Source organism: Notolabrus celidotus, chromosome 22 (genome assembly GCF_009762535.1).
Source record: "Notolabrus celidotus isolate fNotCel1 chromosome 22, fNotCel1.pri, whole genome shotgun sequence".
Taxonomy (NCBI): domain Eukaryota; kingdom Metazoa; phylum Chordata; class Actinopteri; order Labriformes; family Labridae; genus Notolabrus; species Notolabrus celidotus.
In genome coordinates this window covers 26,555,670-26,582,078 of record NC_048293.1, presented here as the reverse complement: position 1 = coordinate 26,582,078, position 26,409 = coordinate 26,555,670, and the positions used below count along the sequence as shown (strand labels likewise).

The following is a 26,409-nucleotide window of genomic DNA, read 5'->3' as shown; positions in this document are numbered from 1 at the left end:
AAACAAGCTGCAAATGCAGATTCAAAACATCAGAATCAGAAATACTTCATTTATCCCGGGGGGAAATTCAGTCATTACAGTTGCTCCTATAGACAGTAAGTATGAATATCAAATAATATTAATAGAAGACAGTAATTAATAAGATATTTAAATACAAATACAATGAAAATAAATACGTGGTTGAAGTCCCTGGAGATCAGGAAGAGGGTGCTCTGGTGGTCCGTCTGGAGTCTGGCTATGGCAGCGTTGAGAACATTGGACGCTGTAGTGGGGTTGGCAGAGGCGGGATGTAAACAGCTACCAGTATGACATGTGAGATCTCCCTGTGCTGATAATATGGTCAGAGGCCCACGGCGCTCTCTCTGCTATCCCGGTCTGCCCGGACAGTCTGGAAGCCGTCTATGGAGACGTTGTGGTCGGGGAATATCCTGATGCAGCCGCGTTTCTGTGAAGCACAACATGCTACATTCCCCGAAACTCCGTCTGACTCCTGGCTAGTCCTGTTAGCTCGTCCATCTTATTATCCAGAGATCTCACATTGCCCATGATGAGAGAGGAGAGACACGGCTTCCATCTCCGATCCATAAACCTCCGTCTTCTTATACCAGCTCCCCTCCCTCTTCCTCTCCTCTGCAGAGTCCAAAAAGGTGCTGCAAATACACAAATGATGCAAAGTCAAAAACACACAGAGTAGAAAACAACTGCAAAAGATAAACGCTGTAAATATCTACTGTAAGCTTTAAAAATCTTCACATGTAGAAATACTGTTGGCACGCTCTTAAAGATCCGAGTCAGAGGAGTCAAAGATCCTGAGTGGAGTGTTCTTATAAATAAACAACTGTTATGTTTGCAAAACAAAACTATATTTATGCTGCAGCTTTATCAGAAGAGACAAAACTCCTTCTGTGTTCTGCTTTTTTCTAGTCTAGACTGAAACAAGAGGCTGTCAAAGGATGTGACAGTCAATGTGACAATGCACCGGTGATGTTTCATCATCAGAAGCAACCATAGGCGTCACATTGAGTGTGAGGTTAATCCCCAAACTAACAAGAGATCAAAGTTCTCTCAAAGTTGTCAAACCTCACGCTACATTGGAAGTTAATGATGTAGAAGAGGTCACTGAATATTCATTGTACTTCTTTTTGGGGTTGTTTAAAATCCAAGTTTGCCCTTATGTTTTCTTTGCTGTGAAGAAAGGTTGAATATCTCTCGAATGACTTGCACGTACCTCCTGAGACTGAAGACTGGATCCATCCCTGCGTCCCAGAGCTCTTCAGTGATATTTTTTTATGCATCAATCTGCGGTCGAACCAGAATTAGTTATGGACTTGCTATTTTAGGGAGCATCCCAAAACTGCTCAAGAGGAGAGAGGATCAAGGAGAGAGGAGGGGAATCTGAGGAGTGACTCGCCCCTGTATCGAATATCACTCACTGATTGGATGCTGCGGTGGATCAGACTTCTCTGAAACATCACCAGAGGTTAAAACAGACACTGCATGATCTGTTATTTCTCCTCTTACATTGTATTATGAAGAGGATCAAAGTCTGAGGGAGTAGGAGTCTGTCTGTCAGGAAGGAAGACTTCCTACATTTAACATTGTTGCATGACTAATCCTTTTTATTCATCTCCTGCTTGACCCTCACAGCCGCTGCTCTGTGGTTTTAAAGGTTTCTAAAGAAGATGGAAAATTCAGTCTCACTCTGGGAGTACTATATTTAAATGAGCCAGTTTTGTTTTTGTGATGTACCTGCGTGTCTCTTCCTCTCTGTGCCAGCTCTATTGATGGAAAAAGCTTTGTGATATTTTGGTAGGCTTGCTGACTAACTGTCTCCCTCTGTCTCTCTGTCTGTGTGTCTCTCTGTCTCAGATCCAGCTGGTTGATGATGGGGCTGACACAACGTCTCCAGAGACACCTGAGCCTGGCACCGGCAAAGTTCCCAAACGAGGTGAAAACACACATTCAGAGAGTCACAGGCGTGTCTTTATTTACTTTCATCCACCAAATTTCAAGCTGTCTTTAAGCTGGCATGCAGTCATGTTTGAAATGAGGAATTCTGCAGGGCACCAAGGTCCAGCAGACGCTAACTGCCAGGTAGCCAAACCTATCGTTACACAGCGCCTGGACAAACCCATCATAAGTCCTCTCTGAGTTGTTTGTATTTATTTAAAGGGATCACAACCCTCATGTGACTCCTCTCAGTACGTCATGTCACATGTGATCATTTTCTTGGATAGCGGTGAGATGAGGTGACTTGTTTTGATGGAGTAGTCACTTGGAAGGTGAGCCTTAGCATTATAAAAGTGGCCCCATCATGTAGTTTACTGGCTTATACTGAAGGTTGTTGTCCTGCACAGAAACAGGGTTTTTGAAAATGCTAACACGCAGAAAGATGGAAGATAGATTGTAGATTGAAGAGGCTTTTCGCTCCTTAAAAAATTGTGGGCATGGCAGACGTTCAAAGTTGGAGCCTTTTTTTTGCAATTCGCCAAATCCTATAAACCTTCATAACACCTTAATAACACTCATATACAATGTTCAAGTCAGGTCAAACTTTATTTATATAGCACATTTTAAAACAACCGCTGTTGGCCAAAGTGCTCTACAAGCTTAAAAACACAATCAATAAAAATGAATAGTAATTAAAAGAACACAATAAAAAGACACAATAAATAAAAGCTAAATAAAATATTCACTCACTCATAGCTCCTCCTCTTCAATATATTCTTTTTCAAAACCACTCAGAAAAGGTCTTCAAAACTTGATGAGGTATTACTGTTCACACTGTGTCCTGTCGTTGAAGGGCGTGTCCCAGCCGGTGCAACAAACAAAAATGTCTCCTCTACAATCAGAAACTTTTCATTTTTGTTCAACCAGACCCTGAAAATCAGGGACAAATAACCCTTACCAGTGGCATCACTGCAACATACTTAAAGATACAACCTACTTAGTATGAGAGTTTTATACATTGATGTTATCTCAAACTAGTTTGAGAATGTATCAACAGTCCAGCCCTTGAACCTCTCTGCAGGTTTTAACAAAGACAGTAACAGAGTAAAGCCTCTGGTGGTCAGGAAGAATGAAATAGAGCAGTAACTGTAACGTACAGCTTCATATATCTACATTTGGACCATCAGCTTTCTCCGTACAAGCTGTCAACTCTCGAACAATCCACCAGCTCAAACTAAATTTATCTTAGATTAAAAACCTGTCACAGCAAAGGTGAAGTATGAGTTAAAGCAAACCAGAGCTGTACTCCTGCTGTAGTTTAAATTGGTGTTTAGAGTCTGTCTATTGTATATAATGATGTATACTTTTATTGTATCTTAATATCTGTAGTTATATGTAGATTTATGATCTTGGATGTTTTATATTTTTAAGGACAAGAGTTGTAAATTAGCAAAAGCAATAAACTCTCTCTCACAATACTGGAATTATGCTCAATCACCGTCCCGACCAAATACAATACATTAAAATACAGACTTCATCCTGTGAGTTATATTAGCAGATAAACAACTCATTTACTTTCTTTATTTATTTAACTGGGACAATGTGCAATGACTTAAATCATTCATACAAAGAAAATAAAAAGATAGTTGCACCAGATTTAGCGATCTGCTCATTTACTCCATCTGTAGTCTCACATGAAAGTGACTCAAGAGGCACAATAAACCCCCTCAACAGAAGGAGCTGCATCAGCTGACTGGGTCCGCTTTAAGGACATAAATCGTGTTGACCTGTTCCAGGATCCTTGAGGGACTTCATACCTCGTAAAAAAAAGGTAAACATTAATGATGATGTGAAAGTTTGTGTCTCACTCTCTTTGTTTGTCTTTTTTATCTTCAGAGATCCTGGAGACGTCCAAGTCCACTAAACTGGTGAGTCTGATAACGCCGCTCTGTGATAACAAAGTTCCTCTGCAGGAAACCAGGAGCTGATGTGACGACACACCCCTGGACTTTTACACAATCAGACACACAAAAACACACACACACACACACACACACAAACACACACAGACACACAGACACATACACATCGACTCTGTTATCTAAAGCAAACTGTGTTGCTGTTCATTGCCACGTCTCATCTTCCGGTCTTTGTCACACATATCTCTTTGACAGGTTGCATGAATTTGAATTACAGAACTTTAATTAGATCAGTAGCATGTTGAACATCAGACTTAAAGAAATGAATACTTAAATAAATAAAGAAATACAGACATAAATAATAACGGTTAAGAAATAAAACTGTAAAACATATTAAATAATGATAATAATAATAACTGTTATTAAAAGATAAAAATCTGATGAAAGAAGTATTTCATAAAAAGTCAAATTCAGTTTTGATTCTAATAAATAATATAAAATAACCCCTGAATTTGTGAGTTTAGCAGGTTGGACAAACTCAGCCTGAGATCCTGCTCAGGTTCAGTTTTCCTATCTGGCCAGCAGAGGGCGATGTTCACTGATAAATACACTAACAGCTGAGTTTTGTGATATACCATCATCACAGCTGATATCAGCTTAACCTTTGAAACTGAAATAATGTGCAAAGCCTTTATCTCTGCTTTATTACAGATCAGGATATGCAGACTTAATAATTATATCCCTTATTGAACAATATTCCTAATACAGTATCGACAACACTTCAACCATGTAGTTTTGCTTTAGTGCAGAGAAGAGGTTCAAGTTAAAGCAAAAATTAATGAATCATAAAGTGTGAAGTATTTAGTAACATTGATTGTTGATTAGGTATTAAGTCTTATTTAGTTGGAACCAAAAATATCCCAGAGAGTCTTTGGATCATGATTATAAACAGACTGATGTCATGACTGGAGGAAATCATTAAGGATTCACATTTCAGTAAAACAATAAGCTCATCACAGATGCAGCAAAGGTTCTTTTAAGGATAGAAGAAACCTAGAATGGACAAATTGGTTCCCTTTTATTGATACGGTACAGTACAATATGATACAATTTAGTAGCACAATAATATCTATTTACTTCTAATCTTATAAATCAAAATCTGGTCTCAAATCTGAATTCATAAAAGCAATAAAAACACAACAATTTTATCAGCAAATGAGAAAATATGAGACAAAACAGAACCAAAAATTAAACAAATTGCACATTTAACCGGTGAAAACATTCATCATGAAGCTTCTGCATAAGAGCCTTGTTGAAAAGGACAAATTCATGCTTCAAACTAGAAACACTCAATCTAAAATGAATCTGCATGTGTGAGAAATCTGACCAGAGCAGCTGCATAAATGTAAACATCAATAATAAGTCATATAAACGGCTTTGTTGTCGTCTCTTCTCGATGTTTTTATCATTGCAGACGACTGATTTTTATGTTTTATTCATAAGAACTCTCTAGATAAGCCTCTAAAGAAAATAAGAGTGTAACACATTTTATATTCCACAAGCTCAAAATCCAACAAGAAAACAAATCCATGAAATCAGAGACTGAGAGTCAAATATTGAACTAACACATGCGACACATTTTAACGAGGTTTCAAACCTTCAGTTTGTGTGAAGAAGAAGAGAGAGAGTGAGTAACTGTGTGTGAAACATATGAAGTGTACCGTATATTAGACCGAGGTCTCCACCATCAAAGGTCCCCACAGTCCCCCGACACTTCCAGCACGCCTCTGACAAACTCTTCACCTTTAACCTCCACCCTCCCCTCCTCTCCTTCCTCACCTCTTTCCTCACCTCCTTCCCTTCTTTCCTCCGACCACGCAGCGAGGAGTGAAGCCTAAAAAGGTGTTGCATGTTTCTCTAAACTCGGTACAGTGGTGATGTCATGTTAGTAACCTCTGAATGGCCTCGCTGCTGCATGGCGACCGGGCCCTCATCCCTACGTGTTCCCATGATTCACTGCGCCTCGCTCCATCGCCATCGTTGATGTTGTTGCAGCTGTTCTGTGTTTGTTTGTTTGAGAGTGGAAGCCAGTGAAAAAGAGAGAGGTGCGACTTGTCTGTCTTGAAGCCACACCCACTTCCTGTCTGTCACATGACCCCGCCATGCTCTGTGCTCTGTGGATCATGATGTATGTGTGTTTGTCTGCTCTCTGTGCATGTTGTAGTCGCATTAGTGAATCTCAGAGTCATACTGACGCCTTTAACAATTCAAACCCAGAACCCGCAGGTGTTATTGTGGTTATTCTTTGATGCACAGGTAGAAAAATATATAAATGTTTACAATAATATCATTTTAAGACAGTTAACGTCCTTGCAAAGTATTCAGTTTTATTTTGAAGAGACACGTAAACGTTTTGGGAGAATATCCAAAGCCAGGAAAAAGCAGCTGATGCCACTCGATGGATTCTCCACATGGTCGGATGCTCTTTGGCTGAGTCATACAGTCAGACGTTCCTCTGCTGCTGCTGCTGCTGCTGCTGCTGGTTTGTAAATGTCAGACTGTGACTTTGAGGTGAAACCGACCTCGCTCCTGCAGAGATCATTCCTGCAGAGTATGGATTTCCTGTCAGCTCGGGTCTACTTTATCGTCTTCTGTTCTGCGTCTCCTCCTCAGCAGGTGGACTTCGAGGATCAGGAGCTCAGTTCGCTCTCAAGCAAGAGGGAGGATTACAGATCTCAGCTTTGTTTGTTAAGAGGAGTCTGCAGCCTTTTACATGCTCAGAAACCTCAAGGAGAATATACACACACTGGATTAACAATAATAAGTGCAGTTCATGATCATCATCATCATATAGAGTAATGATGATCCCTGTGACTACATTCCCAATCATCATTTTTTAAAGTTATGTTTTGGGCTTTTTTTGGCCTTTAATGGACAGGACAGCTGAAGAGAGACAGGAAACGTGGGGAGTAGAGAGTCGGGGAGGACATGCAGCAAATGGTCGACCGGTCGGGAGTTGAACCGGCGACCTCTGCAATGAGGACTGCAGCCTCTATATGTGGGGCGCTTAGACCACTAGGCCACCAACGCCCCGATCCTGGTTTATTTAACACAGCTAAACAGAGGATCATAGAAGACATGATTACATGAAGAATAGAGAGGAGGAGATGAAATACACGGCTGATGAGCGGAGATCCTGGAAGTCCTGTAAATGCGGGAAATACAATGCCGCTGAGCCGACCAATCACAGGGCTTGCAGTCTGCGTCGATTCTACGTGTAGTTACATTTTGGAGGAGGTGCATGTCAGCTACGTGCGTAGGCCTCTGCGTAGGTATGGGAGCTACGCGGCCCTCCGGCGTAGGCCACGCCGTCGATTCAACGCAGAATTATAAATCAGGCTTAAAGTTATATTTTTGGGGCTTTTTGCCTTTATTGGACAGGACAGCTGAAGATAGACAGGAAATGTTGGGAGTAGAGAGTGGAGGAAGACATGCAGGAAATGATCGACTGGTCGTTAGTCGAACCGGCAACCCCTGCGAGGAAGACTGCAGCCTCTGTATGTGGGGCGCTTAGACCACTAGGCCACCAGCGCCCCATAAATCAGGCTTAAACATCGCTCCAGTCGAGTTAACCACACACAGCCTACATACAACTTCACCTCCATTTGCTAGATTAACATCCTGACAAACAACGCCGCTCTATTAGATACCATCTGTAATCCATGCTTGTTTACATCTGGGTAGTAGAGCTTTATAGCATTACGGCAGCAGCCATTCACCGGAGCTACAGCCCTGACTAGTGGCAGGTGGGTGACAGCTTAGACACAACATATGATCGGCATTTCAGGCCTACAGTTATGAAAATATCACCAATTGGTTCAACTGAGTAGAAACTCTGGTGTCAACTAGCGATGGGGACAGACTGTGTTCTTGCGTACGGCCAACACCCGCTTAGCTTGTGAGCGCCTACCTGTACTACAAGTGAAAACCAGAATAGTTTCTACACCAAAATCTGGCCTCAGGCTGACAGATTCTACGAATAGAGATTAGAAACACGTAAGCTGTCATGACAGGCGGTTAAAGCTGTCTTCCTTAAAAACTCTTATTTAATATTGTCCGATTTTTGAGCTTTTGCTGCAATAAGATAAACTCCCTCCATCCTCCATCCAACATTGAAGTTTCCTCCAGTCCGTGAGATAACGGTGACATTGCAGTACAAGCCGGGCGTGTTGTGTTCTGCTGTGTTAACGCTTCCTGGACAGTAACGTTATCTCCTCTTTCTCCTGCTGGAGGCTGCACAGACAGCAAACCTCCCCCTGAGGGAGTGCTGTTGGAAGCAGGAACTTGATACATCTCCTCCCTTCCCATCACCCTCTCTGTCAGTCTCTCTCTCTGTCTGTCTGTCTCTCTGCCATGACTTCAGCGGTGGATGTCTCCCACAGCAGCAGCTGCACTTAGTCTCGTGTGTGGTGGTAAAAGCGAGGGTTTCACAGAAAGAGATGTTTAATATTTTAAAAGGACAGATTTCCCTCGGCTGCTCTGTAATGGATACGCTTAAACAGATTCTCTTTCTGCTCCAGCAGAGCAGACTCTCTCTCTCTCTCTCTCTTCTTCTCTCTCTGTCACAATAAACTCTTCTCTTCTACTATCAAACCCTCCCCGTCACTCCCTCGTACACAGCTTCTATTTACTGTAGTCTTATGTGTTTTCTTAGACTGCCTCTGCCAGTTCTCGTGCCCACAATGTGGAAGTATTTCAGGTTAAAGCTTGCAGCTAATCACAGTGTATCCCCATTGAATTAATCCTCTTACATCCCTCTCTCTTCCTGCTGAGCTGTTGGTGCAGAGAGGAAGATTAGTGAAGCCGAGGAAGATACTACGATTGCTGCTCAGAGGGCTCTGGGCTGTTCAGAGAGGAATCGACCTATTAAATCACTTTTTAGACTGAAAATCGTCTTTAAACCAACAGAATTACATCTGAAGCTAACCGTTTGAGTCTTAATTCTAGCTGTAGGATATTTTGTAAGGACCCGTTTGTCCTCGTTCGCTCCTTTATCAGAACAATGAAGCAGCAGAAACCTTGACTTTAGGAGAAAGGAAAAATGAGACTGAATAAGCCACTTATAAGATAATTTTAGACCCTTTATGTCAACATTAGCTCATATCACTTCCTGTGTTGTAGATTTTTTTTAAGTAAATCCACTTGTGTAATATTAAGAGTGAAATGAGGGAGTACTCCAGTCTTATAACCAGGCCAAAACCAGGCGAGTGATACCTTAAATACCCCTGGTTGTAATCCACATCACTGCTTCATGCCAATATTGGATTTAAAGGGGCAGTACACTGATTAACAAGAAGTAAAACTTTTCTATTATGCTGCCTGTCTTCTCCTGAGAATATATGTTGATATTTCTCACTTTAACTTCCCTCTTGCTGATGCTTCTGGTTGTCATTTACAGCCAATCTGACCCATATACAGACAGTCATAATACTTACCCTAAACTTTGGAATATAAGTCACGGTCACCGATACCTGCAATGTGAAGTTTCTGTGCAGCTGTGTAGCTCTTGGTATCACCATCCTGCCAGCTATCCATACGATAGTTGTGAAGTAAAGACAAACCCATTGCCCACAACCAATAAGCCATGACCTGCACCCTGGGCAACACAGGGAATGTTTTCGGCCTAACACATCCCATGATTCTTTGTGCGACAACTCAAGTGAGATGGTGGACTCTCAAGAGGCTGAGCAATCCATCCATCCATCCATTTTCTTCCGCTTATCCGGGGTCGGGTCGCGGAGGTAGCAGTCCAAGCAAATTGACCCTCTCCCCAGCAACACTTTCCAGCTCCTCCTGGGGAATCCCGAGGCTATCCCAGACCAAGCGGGTCTTCCCTGGGGCCTTCTCCCAGTTGGACATGCCTGGAACACCCCTAGGCTGATAAGGCGTCCTTATCAGCTTCCTGATCCACCTCAGCTGACTCCTTTCGACGCGAAGGAGCTGCGGCTGAGCTCCTGACCCTCTCTCTAAGGCTGAGCCCAAACACCCTTTGGAGGAAGCTCATCTCAGCCGCTTGTATCCAAGATCTTATCCTTTCAGTCATGACCCACTGCTCAGGACCATAGGTGAGGGTTGGAACGTAGACCAACCGGTAAATCGAAAGCTTTGCCTTCCGGCTCAGCTCCCTCTTCACCACAACAGTCCAATACAACGTCCGCATCACTGCTGACGTGGCACCAATCCGCCTGATGATCTCACGCTCCATTCTACCCCCACTCGTGAACAAGACTCCGAGATACTTAAACTCCTCCAAGTGAATGGAGGCTGAGCAATACTTGAATCTTGAATATTAATAAGTTGTTTTAACTTGATAGCCAGCTATACGTGTGATACAAAAGACAGACGCTTTAAAGCTTGAAATGATCTTTAAACTTTGGTAATGTAAGTGATGCTAGCTATGTAAGCTAGAAGATAGGGGAGGCACTATGGGACGCGGACGCCATTGTAAGAGTTGGAACAAGAAGCTCTGCTAAGACTAGACCAGCATCTCTGAGCTCACGTGGTCTGCACAGGCTACGAAGGCTGGGTCCTTTAAACACAGCTGCACCTGCAACATTACATTACAGGAACCATGAAAATAAAGGTGCAGCAAAGACTTCTCCACTCTCTGTATTTGGCTGAGTGTTTAATGGGAGTGGCAATAAATCAAATCTTGAGTCTTAGATTTCAGAAAGGCTGTAAACAACGTTACTGTGTGATGCTTTAAAAACTGTTAGAAATAAGAACCAAACTCGACATTTAGAATCAAACGTGATTCATTAAAGTAGAATTCCTTCTTTGTGTCACTTCAGGACAAAGAGGGAGAAAATCTGAATAAGCTTAATATTCAAACATGCAGGACCGACATGGGTCTCTGTGATTTGTGATGCAGATCAGGTGCAGGTTTCCTCTCTGTTATTGTCTCCTTTTAATGAGCCCATAGGAAGGCTCGGGGAGTGTTGCTAGGAGACAAGAGAGGCTTGCATCAATGCCGCTGCTGCTGCTGCTGCTGCTGCTGCTGCTGCTGCTGCTGCTGCTGCTGCTGCTGCTGCTGCTGCTGCTGCTCATTTCCCCCTCTCACCTCCGTTTACGCCCCCCCTCTCTCCTTCCCTCTGTCTCCACACCCACAGTCTCCCTCCCTCCCTCCTGACTGTCTGTCTGTCTATGGAGGAGGTGGGTGGGCATCATGGGGAGGACGGGAGAGAGAGAGAGAGAGGGAGGAGGGTTGCTCAGTGATGTAATGCAGGAGCAGGGCATTGGCTGGGCTGACAAATCATAATAACGGTGGAAGAGAAAAGGGGGAAATGGGAGAGAGAGGAGGGAGGAGGAGGGAGGAGAGGGAGGAGACGAAGGTTAGGGGAGGCGAGGCGTCTCCTGTGAGCAGTAGCAGGTCGGAGGCTGGCGGCAGCAGCAGCAGCATGTCAGAGAGCTAAACCAAGCAGAACGGGAAAGGGAGGCACCGATAGAGAGAGAGAGAGAGAGGGGCGCTGGGAGGAATGGATTATGAGCGGAGCTGAGAAGGAGGACATAAAGGAGGACATAAAGGAGGACAGGACGGACAGAGGAGGGGAGGGGGGGAGAAAATATCGCTGCGGCCATTTGCACCACTGCAGCTTCCCGGCCTGAGCGGCTGCTTGTCTGACTGTTTGTCCTGCTGCACCCGGCGTCTGTGGAATCGAGCATCTCCGCCTGTTTTACCTCCTCTCTGTGTGTGTGTCTGTGTTTCTTTGTGACCGTGTTGTGTGTCTTCTTCCTCTTGCAAATATGATGAGACAGACTCCTGCACCCCGGAAGGTACAGAACTCCACATGATCACGTCTTTACCTGTTGGGATTTTGTTGTTGTTGTCTCATGCTTTCGTTGTTGTGTTTTTTTTGGAGCTGCTTGGAAGTTTCCTCGTTTTTGCTTTCCTGGGAATCGCCCTATTTTCTCTCTCTCCAGTGATGTTTGATATTCCCAACGTGGAAGTAGAAGCGTACCTGCAGCTTGTTTGATCCTTTTGCAGTTGATTTCCCTTCAGTATTGTGTTTTTTTTTTGTGCTCTTCTCTTTTGTTGCAGAATTATTGAATTCCTTTACGTTTATGTGCAGAAGCTTTGGTTGGATTTCTGTCATCATTTCACTCGGCCTCATCGTACGAGGTCTTTTATTTGTATCCATCAGAGGAGAATCAAATGATTTCACTCTTGGTTGCATATTCATCAAACAGTGAAGTGTAGTGATTTCCAGTACAGCTTGTTCTGTTACCTCCAGCACGACACAGTGGCTTAAGGAGGCTGTCAGCTCTTATTTTGGTACAGCTGTTAGCTCGGGCTAATTTCTGCTGAATGGTCAGGCTTTAATCCAATAAAGGAACGATAACTAGCCAAAGCTGAGGCAGAGAGAGAGAGAGAGAGAGAGAGAGAGAGAGAGAGAGTAATGAATAACAGGAGGAGGGGAAAGATAGAAGAGAGAGAGAGAGGAGTGAAGGACTTTAAATCATTTGTAGTGTAAGAATAAAAGGGGGCTACACAGACCGGTGTTAGATCATCTCATAGCTGCTCTGGTTCTGGAGATGCTCCAGAAAGTGTTCACGTGAAGCGGCGCTCTGAACTCATTCACACTTGCCCTCAATGTGAATGTAAGTTTTCAGTAAGAGGCGGAGTCATTTGGTGATAATAACACATAAAAATTATTAGAGAATATCATCAAGAGTCAAATATTAAAAGCGACAGATCCAAGAGCCACGAAGCTGCTGGATTAGGAGGCTAAAATGTTAACTTCTGTAAAGAGAGAGCTCGAAGTGTGGGGATAAAACTTAAAGACCACAGTGTGCCATCAATCTTTATCAAACTTTATTTATAAAGCGCCAAATCACACAAACAAAGACCCAATATCAAGACCGGATCAGATCCAGTCCCATCTTCCAGACAGGACTCAGTCTGATCTCATCTTATTCCACCATGAGCAGAGCACTTTGCAGCATTTAGCAAGTTACAGTGGCAAGGACAAACTTCCTTTAACAGGCAGAAACCTCCAGCAGGACCAGACTCATGTTAGACACACATCTGTCATCATGGTATACTAATATTAGTGGGGATAAAATACCTTTTTTGGCCACTAGTGGGTTCATGGACGCTCGTTTCTTTGTAAAACTTTACTAGCAAACAAAGAGGAACATCAGAGTGAGTTGTGTAGGTAATTCTATCTCTCATAACGACCCGCTCACTATACATTATACCACTAATGAACCCTCAAAGACTTAGACAACCGTCGGCGGCTACTTGTTCATAAATGTTTGATAACTTTTGAACCGCTAATCCTATCAACAAGCTTTTAAAACTCAGTTACAGCAGACATTCTCAGCTTTGTCTCATTCAGCATACTCAAAATAAATTCAGGAGAGTCTGGCGCCCCCAAAGATGGTCTAGGTCTTAACTAGCTATCAACAAAAGGTGCAAACAAGTTGACGCTAAGTACTGATTTAAAGATGGCCACGAAAGACAGTCCCTCAGATTCAACGGTTTCAGCACCGGTGTTCCTTTCAGCTTACTTAAGAGTTAAATTAGAATTTGAACTCAACATTTACGACAAACCCGTTGCTACCGTAAACTGTAAATACGGTAAAACATTACCGTTTTTTTGTTAGCGTTCTTTACAGATGCAGAAAATAACAGCAGTGCCCGTATAAGGTCATCTTACCTGTAACTTCTCCCTCAACTAGTCCTGTCACTCTGCTAAAGCTCACACGAGTTGTGGTTTGTTTTCTTCAATTTGGTCGATGTTCCTTTAACTCAGCTCCTCGTGTGATTAAACATCCATCGCTAGTTTCTTCTCCGTTTTCCTCTTCTTCTCTTTTTTTTCCATTAGCTATTAACCACCAATCTAAAGGGTTGTCCACTCCACAAATAATATTGAAAATATCATCCATGTTGTTTTAAGCTACCGATTTAAAATGCTAATGAAAACTAAAAGCCTCAATGTTTGAACACTAACGCACCAATGAGGAGACAGGAAATGAGCTGGGTTGTAGGTTATCCCTAGTGTCAGTCTTACTATTGAGATATAATTACTGTTGTTAAGGGGCTGTAACCAATCAGAATCAAGTATTTAACACAGTCAGGTAATAAGAAGGAGAAAGTAAGAGAGACTCTGAGCTTCTTTAGAAAACATGGAACCTTTTTTCCAGAGAGCTCGTCAGTGTTTAGGATGCAGGGAGGAGTTTAGTTGGAACAAAGTCACGTGTTTCACTGGACGCTCTTTAGAAATGAGATCAAAGCTGAGTGAGGATGTCTCTCCGCCCTCTCCACTGTATATCTCCTCGTCCGTCCAGCTGTGCCACATGTCCAAAGCACGCTCTGTATCCAGATAACAAGCCATTATCCCCGTTCTGTCTACACAGTGACAGAGCAGAGCAACAGAACCGGGCTCCTAACCCGTCCCCTGAGACACAATGCAGTCATTTAGGTCAGAGCAGCCGTACCAGCCACAGCGTCTGAGGTTCTTCTGATCACGTGGGTGGAAGAGATGAGGGCCCCAGAGAGTGGATAGGACAGGAGGGATCAGAAAGAAAACAACTCATCTATAGGGAGGAGGAGGAGGAGGAGGAGTCATCGTGCAACCTTTCAGAGCAGAAGAATAAACTTTAATAGAAGATGAAATCATATCATCCTCCCGTTCTCCTTTTGTCTGTGATTTCCTGTTTAATATGCCTTGAATCTCACTAACCCTGCCTGTTTGTTTCCTTCCTTCCTCTCCTTCTCTCTCCCTATATTACCTCTACCTCTCCTCCTCTTCCTCTCCTCCTCTTCCTCTCCTTCTCTTCCTCTCCTCCTCTTCCTCAGACCACGGCCAGAAGGCCCAAGGTGAGCCCACTCCTCAATGTCTTCAGGGCTTCACATTTCTATCACTCTGAATTACGTGTGATTGTTGTTTCACTTCACGCAGCAGTTTGTGAGTGTGTGTGTGAGTGTGTGTGTGAGTGTGTGTGTTTGCAAGGCAGTAGTGACAAAACATCACCAGACATGATTCACACTTTATGTTTTTGAGTTTGGGTTGTTAGCACCATTTTTGTTAGAATAACATCACACACGTTTTCTTTAGTTTCTCCATTCCTTCACACCGATGTTCACAGCTCAGATCTTCACATCATGTCTTCTCTGTGTTTCCAGCCTTCACATGTTTAACTCCTGGTTTTTCTTTCTGTGCTAGTGTTGGTAGTGACTGCTTTTGCTTTCAAGTTCCTCACATTTTAAATCATGCATATAGATCGTTTATCGTCTTTTAAACGTTGGTTTTTATTTGTGCTTCATTTTGAGTATTTCTCTTGCTGCAGTTTTGTTTTTACATCTTTAATCAGGTCATCATGGAGGTCCACTTAAACTCTACCCATGTCATAAACACACAGAGAAAAACACAAGAATAATGGTTCTGATGTGGGTCAGTTTTGTACCCTCTTCATGAGGAAGTTAACCAGCAGTTCAAGAAGGTTTGGAGGAAAGACGAATAATCAAGATGCATCAAAAATGGAGCCAAGTTCCTCAACTTATGTGATTTTTGTTGGTTCTCCAAATCTCCAAGAACTTTTAGTTAACATCCTCATCAACAGGATTCTGAAAGTCATTCCCTTATCTTTTAAAAAGCTGGTCAGCACAGAAAGTGACGAGTATCAAGGAAAAATAAAAGCTTTAGTTCTGGTGCTTCCATTTAGGTTTCTAAAAGTCTCCTTCTATCTTTGCAATCGCTTCTATAGCTTGGAAATGTTGGGATCAATTCAACTGGTCTTAAAATCAATCAATCTTTATTTATACAGCACCAAATCAAAGGTGTAGACCGTACTCTATGTTCTACTATTAACAAAGACCCAACATCAAGACTGGATCAGATCCAGTCCCCTCTTACAGACAGGACTCAGTCTGATCTCATCTTAATCCACCATGAGCAGAGCACTTTACAGCATTTAGCAAGTTACAGTGGCAAGGACAAACTTCCTTTAACAGGCAGAAACCTCCAGCAGGACCAGACTCATGTTAGACACACATCTGCTGAGACCGTGTTGGAGAGAGGGATAGAGGGAGATGAAGAGAGAGAGATAGTAGTAGTTGTAGCAGCTGGAGTCTGGCACGTCCACAGCAGCAGAGATTCAGAGGAACCTACGAGACAAGGGAGCTCAGGGACTCCAGGAAGATCTATGGTTAGTAACTTTAGCGGGACAGGAAGAGAAAACATTTGAGAAATCTTACTAATAACCACTAAACCAAACCAGCATCCCAACATCCAGGTTTCTTCATAGAAAACCAGGATGCTATGATCTCAGGGACCTCCATTTTGGCCGCTGTTACATCTTGAGTCAGACATTTAAGCTTGGTGGAATCTTCTCCGTCTCGTCTTACAGATTCAACAGATTGTTCAAGTGTTTTTCTCATTTCGTTTTATTCTCTTGGTTTCAACAGCAGCCCACCCGAACTGCAGCTGGAAAGGGGGCTGCGTCCGGCTCAGCCTCGGCCTCTGCTGGGGAGATGAGCAGCAGTGAGCCCAGCACGCCGGCTCAGACCCCTCTGGCTGCTCCCGTCATCCCAACCCTCCACTCCCCCGGGAACCTTCCAGCTCCTGGCCCCACCAAGGTCAGAACGAAAAGACGTCACACTGTAGTTTACTATAAAGCTCACTATGTCACACGTTTTAGCTTATCGTTAGAGAGGTTTCATCGCTCTTACATCATGGAAGAAGGTGACTGATGCCAGCTGTAAAGAAAACATTATGAATGCTGGATTATCTTGGATGTCACATGACTTTAGTAAAACAGTGGCATGCCAACAAGATCAGAAACATCTCAGGACTCGGTTCTTTAGTTGCAGAAGCAGAAGTGTGGGAGTGAAATCAGACGTGACATGTTCTGTGCTATGGCTCCTATAAATATACACATTTTTTACACAGCTGTCACTCGGTATCGGTGTCATCCTGGAGCTCTAAAAATGAAACTAGAATGTGCCAAAGGCTTTAACTGTGATTTTACACCAAATCAAGCCTCTTAAAAATGTGATAAACATGGTCGTACTTCACGATGCAGCAGCAGTTTGTTAGTTTTTTAGTAATTCAACTGATTATCTGAACAGCTTGATTATCATCATCGAGGTCAGAGGTGACTTCAGTGTGTCTCAGGATCCCAGCGTGAAGTCAGTGTGAGCCTGGGTGAATCCTGCAAAGGTTTACTACTTAACTATAAAGCTGGTTGTTGTTCAATAATCACTTTTAATTCAAATAAAAGGAAAAAGATTTATGAAGACTCTTAAAAAGGTCAGTTAGTCTTAAATCAGCAAAACCACAAGCTGTTTAACTCAACTTTATTTATATATAAAGCCCCTTTCATACATTCAAGCATGCAGCCCAAAGTGCTAGTACTAGTAGGTAGTAATGCAGTCCAGGTCTAAAAAGAAATTACCCCAAATTAAAAGCCACATTTAAAAAGGTAAGTCATAAGTCTACTTTTAAAAAACACTCAGAGATCTCGCCGTTTTGATGTCCAGAGGCAGAGAGTTCAGAGTTTAGGGGCCTTACAACAGGAAGCTCTCTTTGAGGGACACATGAGGAACATTTAAAAGGGAAGCAGATGTGTTTAAGAGTTCATGTTGCTTCCATCTAGCTGCAGATCTAGCTGCCTTTAAATCAATGTAGTGTGTTATTATTCCTCGACTGATTAAAATCATGTCAGGACTTTTGGATAGAGAGCAGAATGTCATCTGCATAAGTGTGGATATACGTTTTTAGCATATCCTACTATGAAAGAGAAGTGTAGCCAGGGTTGAGCCTTGAGGGATGCCACACTCAGACTCAGATCTACTCAAGTGCTATTCATTTAAACACATATATATCTACTATCCATCATGGACTCCAATTTCACTGTTACGCCGACGACACCCAACTCTACCTTTCCACCAAAACAATCAGCGCTGCCACTGTTTCCACCCTCACCACCTGCCTATCTGCAATAAAATCATGGATGACCACCACTTTTCTAAAACTCAATAGTAACAAATCTGAAATCATCATCATCGGCCCCAAATCCCTCCTCCCCTCCGCCCAGGACTTCAAGCTCTCCATAGACGGTCACTCAGTCACCCCCTCCCCTCAGATCAAAAACCTTGGCGTCATCTTCGATCAGACTCTCTCCTTCCAACCCCACATCCGTCACATCACCAAAACTGCCTTCTTTCACCTCCGCAACATCGCCCGCCTCCGTCCCACTCTCTCCAAATCCGCAGCTGAAACCCTAATTCATGCTTTTATATCCTCACGACTCGACTGCTGTAATAGCCTCCTGTATGGTCTGCCCTCCTCCCATCTAAAAAAACTACAATACGTACAGAACTCTGCTGCCCGGCTACTCACCCACTCCCGCTCCAGAGACCACATCACCCCTGTCCTTCAACAGCTCCACTGGCTCCCCGTAAAACAGCGCATCCATTTCAAGATCCTGCTCACCACGTACAAATCCCTCAATAACCTGGCCCCCCCATACTTCACTGACCCTCTCCAGTACTACCACCCCTCCCGCCGCCTCCGATCCTCTGACTCCAACCTCCTCACTCCCATTACTAAATCCAAGCACCGTACCTTGGGGGACCGGGCCTTTGCCATAGCCGCCCCCACCCTCTGGAACTCTCTCCCCCCACACATCCGTGCTTCTGACTCACTTCATTCATTTAAGAAACAGTTAAAAACTTACCTTTTCAAACAGGAATTCCCCTCACATTAATTATTCCACCTCTTCCCTTGTCGTCTGCTTGTCTTATATGTCTTTATTGTATTTATTTATTGTCTCTCTTGTAAAGCGTCTTTGAGTTCTTGAAAAGCGCTATATAAAACTTAGGTATTATTATTATTATTATTATTATTACTGAGACTTGTCCATCAACTGTAAGCAGTAAACTTCTGCAACAGTTTCTCATTTTTAGTGTCTTGTAAATCTACAGTGAAGAGGAGCTTTTTCTCAGAAATAAGACAAAGCCATAAAGTGATTAGATCTGGAGCATATGGTCCATTAATCCTCATCAAGTCCAGGTTCAGATGTTAATTGTTCTGAGTCTGTAAAGTAGCTTATTTGTCTTTAAGATCGTCTTAAATCGTGAAGTTGAGAAAGGTTAAATCTTTTGTGTTCCATCTGACTTGGAGACAAAAAGAAGCAACAAGTGTTTAAATCATCTGTAGATGATTAGATAGTAAATGTCAGAGATTTTACCTTTAACATTTTGAAAAAGTCAGCTGCCATGCGATGTTAGATTTTTATAGATCTGATCGTTCTTCATCCCCTCAGGAGGACGTGACTCTGGAAACACAGGTGCAGTGAAGTGGCGTGATTTGATGTGACGGTTTTTGCGCTTTCCTCTGAAGTGTTGCTTGAGTCTCACTAACATGTTAACAAGCTGTCAGAGGTGTGAGCTGCAGTCTTTAATTGGTGTGTGAGGAGGCTCTGTCTCAGCTCTCAGGCTGAAAGAAAGTAGCTGCACGGTTGAATTAAAGTCTCCTGCTGTGACGTGCTGTGAGTTCAGATACACACTACAAACACACAGGGTAAGTCAATGAGGCATGTGTGTGTGTCATGACACTGACTCCCTCCTACCTACAGGTGGATTCACCGCATGACAGGTGAAATTAAATCTCCTCACACATACAGAGAGAGAACATCTGATACTTTCCTATATGAGTCACTGAAAATAAAACAGAGGGACCATGAAAGAGAAACAGTTAAAGCCTTTAATCAACATCTTTACATACAGCATGAAACAAATCAAACATCTCTTTGTCCTCATGTCGTGTTCCCAGGAGGAGGAGGCGCTGCGTGGTCAGCTGAAGGACATGGAGGAAAAGCTGGAGACGCTGAAGATGAAGCGGACGGAGGACAAGGCCAAGCTGAAGGAGCTGGAGAAGCACAAGATCCAGCTGGAGCAGCTGCAGGAGTGGAAGGCAAAGATGCAGGAGCAGCAGGCCGAGATCCAGAAACAGCTGAAAGAGGCCAAGAGGGTAAGAAGCAGCAGACATATCAGAGGAGGGTGGAGAGGTAGCTTTGGGAAGACTTGGATGGATGATTGGAGAAGAAGTTGACATTTTTTAGTCTGTTTTGGAATGTTAATGGTTAGACTAGAGTGTAGAGACTTTATACCCCGGTGCAAAGAGATGAAAGAAAAGAGAAAACCAAGGAGAAGAGAAGCTAGCCTGTACGCTCTACCTCCCTCTGCTTCCCCCTGTTTCTGAGGAAAGAGAGAAGAGTCTGAAGAAAGATGTAACAAAGAGGAAAACAGAGCTAGAGCCTGGAGAGTGGTCTGTTTCAGCTAGAGCTGTATCCTCTGCCTCCCAATTATCATAAGGAAAGAGAGCAAGGGTGGAAAATGGAAGAAAGAGAAGAGTCTGTAGAGGGAAGTTTGAGAGAGGACGAGGAAGGCAGAGTCAGGGTTGGCTTGTTTGAACTAGAGCTCAACCCCTGCTGGACTAGTCTGTACGCTCTACCTCCCCATACTTCCCAAACTTCATGAGGGAAGAGAGCAGGAAGGAAAAAAGGAGGGAAGGATGTAAAAAAGAGTGAAGGGAAGGAAGAGCCAGAGAGAAGGGCAAGTTTGAGTATGACCTAAAACCTTGCCATGTTAGGCTGTACTCTCTACCTAAAAACGACATGCTATAGTATGAGAGAGGACGGGGAAGGCAGAGTCAGGGTTAGCATGTGTGGACTTGAGCTGGATCTGCTTGGTCCGGCTGCACACTCTACCTCCCTTTGTTCCCCATGTCCATGAAGAAAGAGATCAGAGGAGAAAGAATGGAGAGAAGAGTGTGGAGAGATGTTTGATAGAGGACAGGAAAGGTACAAGGACAGGAGGAGAATCTGTTGAAGCTTGAGCTCCCCCCTGCTGTGTGAGGCGGTATGGAGAATGTATGGAGTAGTTCAGGTTGTAAAACAAAGAGTAGTTAGATCCTTAGTCTGTAGTTTTAAACGTTAACTTGATGTCGTGTAGGAGGCGAAAGAAGCCCAGGAGGCGAAGGAGCGCTACGTAGAGGAGATGTCGGACACGGCGGATGCGATCGAGATGGCCACGCTGGATAAGGAGATGGCCGAGGAGAGGGCGGAGTCTCTGCAGCTGGAGGTCGACTCGCTGAAGGAGAAAGTGGACGAGCTCACCATGGACCTGGAGATCCTGAAGCACGAGATCGAGGAGAAAGGTACGAGATATCCTGAAACTTCAAGACAGCAAGGTGTGATCAAATATAAATGAGTTACTCTCTGGAGCAGAAATAACAAGCGCTGGCCTGCGATGTGATTTGGCTGCTGAAAGTGTTCATCAGTGACCTCTGAGTGCAGACTGTTGGCAGATCCATCCAGGCTTCCTTCTCTTCCTTCCTCCTGGACAGTTTCTTTTTAACAACGGCTCAAAGTGAAGCTGCCAGGGATCAGAGCTGCTCCATTTGTTCCATTGAAACTCTCTCCACATGCAGCAGTATGAATCACCTCGAGTGTAGAAATTAGAAGTTGCTCTTTCTCTTTGAACCCCTGAGGTGTAATTCACTTGCTGCATACTGAGGGCTAAAGCTGTTTGTTGGGTCTCACAGGGTCGGATGGTGCAGCCTCCAGTTATCACGTGAAACAGCTGGAGGAGCAGAACGGCAGACTGAAGGAAGCACTGGTCAGGTAGGTGTTGGAACTGAGTGTGAAGATACAAAAACAAGTTTCACACAGCTTTTGTTTTGGTCTTCTCTGCAGGAAACTGATGCACAGACAACATATCAGCAGTTTGAAAGTCTTTGCATGTGTTTTTTATTTGTTATTCTTTAAATTTCCTGTCTTGTAAATGACCCATATCCTAAATCAAGGTCATGAAAGGTAAAGAGAGAAGAGAAAGAGATCCAGCTGAGCTCTAGATCCAGATCTTAATTTGGGTCTTTTTTTTTGTTCCGTGTCAGGATGCGTGACCTGTCGTCGTCAGAGAAGCAGGAACACGTGAAGTTGCAGAAACAGATGGAGAAGAAGAACGTGGAGCTGGATACTCACAGGGGCAACAAAGAAAAACTGCAGGAGGAGATGTCTGTGGCCGAGAAGACCATCGACGAGCTGAAAGAGCAGGTCAGAGATCATCACGACATTAACGCTATTAACTGTAGAATCTGAACATGCAAGAGCAGGAGGGTCTGTTTTACATTTGTAGTTTGCTCTTTAGTCGGATTGATCGGTCAGGTATCAGCAGGCTGTGTGCAGGACAAACAGTCTGTATGGAGAGCAAAAGCAGGCAGAACACAATTTGCCGTAATGACAATAAAACTCTCTAGACCCAAAACTTCAACTTGAGCCTCAAATGTCACAAACGCCGACTAGTGATCAGATTTCCAGAGAACCTGAGATGAATCTGAAACGATCTATCAGACCTCCATTCAAGAAACAAGTGTCATGAAGTTATTTTGATATACTTAAATGACAAAACACTTGGTTTCTTCTTCAGGTTCATATCACTGAAGGAAGTCAGAGTGAAGCCTCTGTGTTGTTTACTATTTACAGTGAAGCTGAGACCTACCTGAAGCAGATAAACAGATACTTTTCAGGCGTCTTTTTAGGCAAATTCTGCTTCATTTGTAATCTAGTAGTCGCTTCTAGAGTCTCTAACTGGACTGTTAAAGAAATCTTAGCTGGAGGTCGTTTATGGCTCACTGTGCGCTTCACCAGACATGCCTGACTCTTCCTCTTCACTGACTCGTGTCACATCTACCAGGAAGCTCTGATTATTTTAAATCTGATGATGATGATGTTGTTTGTTCCAGGTGGATGCAGCTTTGGGTGCGGAGGAGATGGTGGAGACTCTGACGGAGAGGAACCTGGACCTGGAGGAGAAAGTCAGAGAGCTCAGAGAGACAGTGACCGACCTGGTGAGTGAGAATCATCATTGTCATCATCGCTGAAGGCAGGGAGGGACTGATGACATCAGACTGAAGCTCTTCCTGCTCTGCACCTCTCTGTGCTTTTATTGGTCTGAGGAAATTAAAGTGCCACACTTTGCTGACTCATTATGGACACAAACACAGTTCATTAATGTCTCTATGCTGCCCTCTAGTGGTTGATATCACTGCAGTCACTGCAGGGGGACGATGTGAACTCAAGCAGACTGTTTAGGCTGGTTAGAAAAAACACTATACACATTTCTTTGATAAAAAAATTAGATTATTAATCTAGAAATGAATCATCAGTTGCACTTTGACCTTCCTGTAACTTGGCAACTTCTAACTGGAGTCACATTTTCCTTGTATAATAAAGCTGATTGGGAATATGAGACATGAGACATTTAATGCAGGAACTCAAACTTTCTACTGACAGTCAAAGAAAATCAGGGAAAGTTTTTAAAAATCTGAAAACAAGAGAAGTCGTTCTTCTAAGTTTCGGCTGAGATGTGACCTGTTTTTCTTCCTCTGTCCGTCAGGAAGCGATTAACGAGATGAACGACGAGCTGCAGGAGAACGCCAGAGAGACGGAGCTGGAGCTGAGGGAGATGCTGGATCTGGGCGGCTCTAAAGTCCGAGAGTCTGAGAAACGTGTTGAAGCCGCTCAGGAGACGGTGGCTGATTACCAGCAGACCATCCAGAAGTACCGCGAGCTCACTGCTCACCTGCAGGTACACACAGAGAAGTCGTGTCATCTGATCTTGTGCCTCTCTGTTTGATGCGACATGCTCCTGATCGTGTCTTTGTTTGATGCAGGAGGTGAACAGAGAGCTGACCAGCCAGCAGGAGGCCTCCGCAGAGCTTCAGCAGCAGCCGGCAGCAGAGATGTTCGACTTCAAGATTAAATTTGCAGAGACGAAGGCCTATGCCAAGGTCAGCCTCTAAACCGCTCTCTGAATAATGAGAGTTCTCTGAAGTGAGGGAACGTTTGATGAGATTCAGTATCGACCTGAAGGTCCTCTCTTTTGTTCAGAGGTTGAAAAGTTTGAAGCTGGATGAGATTACTTTAAACTCAGGATCTGTTCTGTATTCAGGATGTCTGCAGACTTTAAGCGTAGCGTTTGAATGTTTCATTATTTGTATCCAGGCCATCGAGATGGAGCTGAGGAAGATGGAGGTGAATCAGGCCAACAGACACGTGTCTCTTCTGACCTCCTTCATGCCCGAGTCTTTCCTCCGTCACGGCGGAGACCACGACTGCATCCTGGTGCTGCTGCTCATCCCCAGACTCATCTGCAAGGTACACACACTCCCTCGGACAGACGCTGCACACCATGAAGTTCAGTTTATTATGTTCAATGTTTGTAATGTAACCGTCTGTTTATCTGCAGGCGGAGCTGATCAGCAAGCAGGCTCAGGAGAAGTTCGACCTGAATGAGAACTGTTTTGAGCGAGCCGGGCTGAAGGGAGCCGTCGGGGAGCAGCTGAGCTTTGCAGGCGGATTGGTTTACTCGCTCAGTCTGCTGCAGGCCACGCTGCATAAATACGAGCAGTGAGTTTCAACACAGGAAACAACAACAAAGCCTGAGCACTAAAAGTTAACTTTGCATTTTTTAAGAAACAAGAAGATAAGGAATCAAACGTGTGTGTGTTTGTGTTTTCCTCAGGGCTCTGTCTCAGTGCAGCGTTGAAGTCTATAAGAAGATCGGCGCTCTGTACCCGGAGATGAGCGTCCACGAACGGTCTCTGGACTTCCTCATCGACCTGCTGCACAAAGACCAGCTGGACGAGACAGTCAACGTGGAGCCGCTTACCAAAGCCATCAAATATTACCAGGTACCAAAGAGAACACACTGAGGTGTTAAAGTTTAGACTCCAAGCTTTGCAGCCGTGGTGGAGACACAAGTGTGGATTTGTTTTGTGTGAAGAAAAGCTGCAAGTGAGGGAGAGATGGATGCATTTAAAGAGACTTAAGATGCAGTGATCATTTCTGACTCAGGATTCAAACACCCAGAATGTCAAGTTTAAGGAAGCATCCCCTCTTTTCTACATGAATCCGTTCTTATCTGTGAACGATTCTCTCTGCAGCACCTGTACAGCATCCACCTGGCCGATCAGAGTGAAGAGTGCACCATGCAGCTGGCCGATCACATCAGAGTGAGTACAAACATTCAGGCTGTGATCAACTCTGTTTGAGTTATCCAGCTTCTTCCTCACCTGCTGTGTCCTCATGCAGTTTACCCAGAGTGCCTTGGACTGCATGGCGGTGGAGGTCGGGCGTCTGCGGGCGTTCCTGCACACCGGTCAGGAGAAGGCCGACCTCGCCGTGCTCCTGAAGGACCTGGAGACATCCTGCAGCGACATCCGGCAGTTCTGCAAGAAGATCCGACGCAGGATGCCGGGGACAGACGCACCGGGTATCCCAGCAGCGCTCAACTTTGGACTTCAGGTAACCTCAGCAAAGAATGAAAACCAGCTGAACTTACTTCACTGCTTTCTTTTAATGATGAATGATAATCCACTCTATGTCACGTCTACTTTGCTCCCTCAGGTGTCCGACACGCTCTCAGACTGCAGGAAACACCTGACCTGGGTGGTGGCGGTGCTGCAGGAGGTGGCAGCAGCAGGAGCTCAGATGATGTCGCCTCTCGGGGAGCAGGAGGGTCTGTCAGCCGTCAAACTGGAGGATGTGGCGTTCAAGGCTGGAGAGCAGGTATGCATGCATGAAACGCTGTAACTTAAGAGGCGGGAGTTGGATGAAACTCCTAAAATCTGAGCATAAACTTTTTCCTGAAGTAGAAATGATGTTTGAACGAAGCTTCGTTTGACTCCGCTCTTAGATTTATGGATCCCAGGGAGCGAACCCGTACGAGTATCTGCGTCAGTCCTGCGGCATCGTCATCGCAACCATGAACAAGATGGCCACCGCCATGCAGGAGGGAGAGTACGACTCTGAGAAGCCTCTGAGCAAGGTGAACCAACGTGGACACCTTCTGTGGTCACCGTGACGTAGCTTCTCTCCTGAATGTGCGACCCTTTCTTTGTTTTATTGACCGACATTGTTTTCTCTCCAGAACCCTCCTCCTGTGGATGTTCGATCTGCGACTCTGCGTGCCGAGATCACAGACGCTGAAGGACTCGGCATGAAGCTGGAGGACAGAGAGACGGTCATCAAGGAGCTGAAGAAGTCTCTCAAGATCAAGGTGAGTAAACACTCCTGCATGCTCCAACAGCAGAGTCTGAATCAAGAGGAAGGACAGAGGTTTGAAGGAGAAATTTGGAGGCACAGACGACGTCCCTTCTTCTGAGGCACAGATTAAAAAAGGAAGAAATAATTGAACCCAGGACACAGCAAGGATTAGAGGGAGAATCTAAACCTTTTGATTTCATGAGTCCTGTGTTTGTTTTCAGGGAGAGGAGCTGAGCGAGGCGAACGTCCGTCTCAGCCTGCTGGAGAAGAAGCTTGACAGCTCGTCCAAAGACGCAGACGAGCGTGTGGAAAAGATTCAGACCCGTCTGGACGAGGCGCAGACGCTCCTGAAGAAGAAAGAGAAGTAAGAGCGACGTCCGGCTGCTGAATGAGGTTCAGACTTTAACTCCAGTGTCAGGTGTCT

General features: G+C 44.3%; 1 protein-coding gene across 4 annotated transcripts in view; it reads left to right on the top strand.

Moving 5' to 3' along the window:
- dctn1b (dynactin 1b) overlaps positions 1-26,409 on the top strand; it is a 46,251-nt gene that overhangs the window by 13,833 nt on the left and 6,009 nt on the right. For 2 of the 4 annotated variants that reach the window (XM_034675293.1, XM_034675294.1), the window contains exons 3-22: positions 1,870-1,948; positions 3,847-3,878; positions 14,731-14,751; positions 16,339-16,509; positions 19,709-19,906; positions 20,890-21,094; positions 21,482-21,560; positions 21,833-21,992; positions 22,682-22,786; positions 23,335-23,526; positions 23,612-23,728; positions 23,943-24,095; positions 24,187-24,347; positions 24,463-24,631; positions 24,884-24,952; positions 25,032-25,244; positions 25,347-25,508; positions 25,636-25,767; positions 25,870-25,998; positions 26,207-26,349. In XM_034675293.1, coding sequence (XP_034531184.1) covers positions 1,870-1,948; positions 3,847-3,878; positions 14,731-14,751; positions 16,339-16,509; positions 19,709-19,906; positions 20,890-21,094; positions 21,482-21,560; positions 21,833-21,992; positions 22,682-22,786; positions 23,335-23,526; positions 23,612-23,728; positions 23,943-24,095; positions 24,187-24,347; positions 24,463-24,631; positions 24,884-24,952; positions 25,032-25,244; positions 25,347-25,508; positions 25,636-25,767; positions 25,870-25,998; positions 26,207-26,349 — 2,690 coding nt within the window. The remainder of the gene's footprint in view (positions 1-1,869; positions 1,949-3,846; positions 3,879-14,730; positions 14,752-16,338; positions 16,510-19,708; positions 19,907-20,889; positions 21,095-21,481; positions 21,561-21,832; positions 21,993-22,681; positions 22,787-23,334; positions 23,527-23,611; positions 23,729-23,942; positions 24,096-24,186; positions 24,348-24,462; positions 24,632-24,883; positions 24,953-25,031; positions 25,245-25,346; positions 25,509-25,635; positions 25,768-25,869; positions 25,999-26,206; positions 26,350-26,409) is intronic. The other 2 variants (XM_034675295.1, XM_034675296.1) reach the window with 1 other exon arrangement.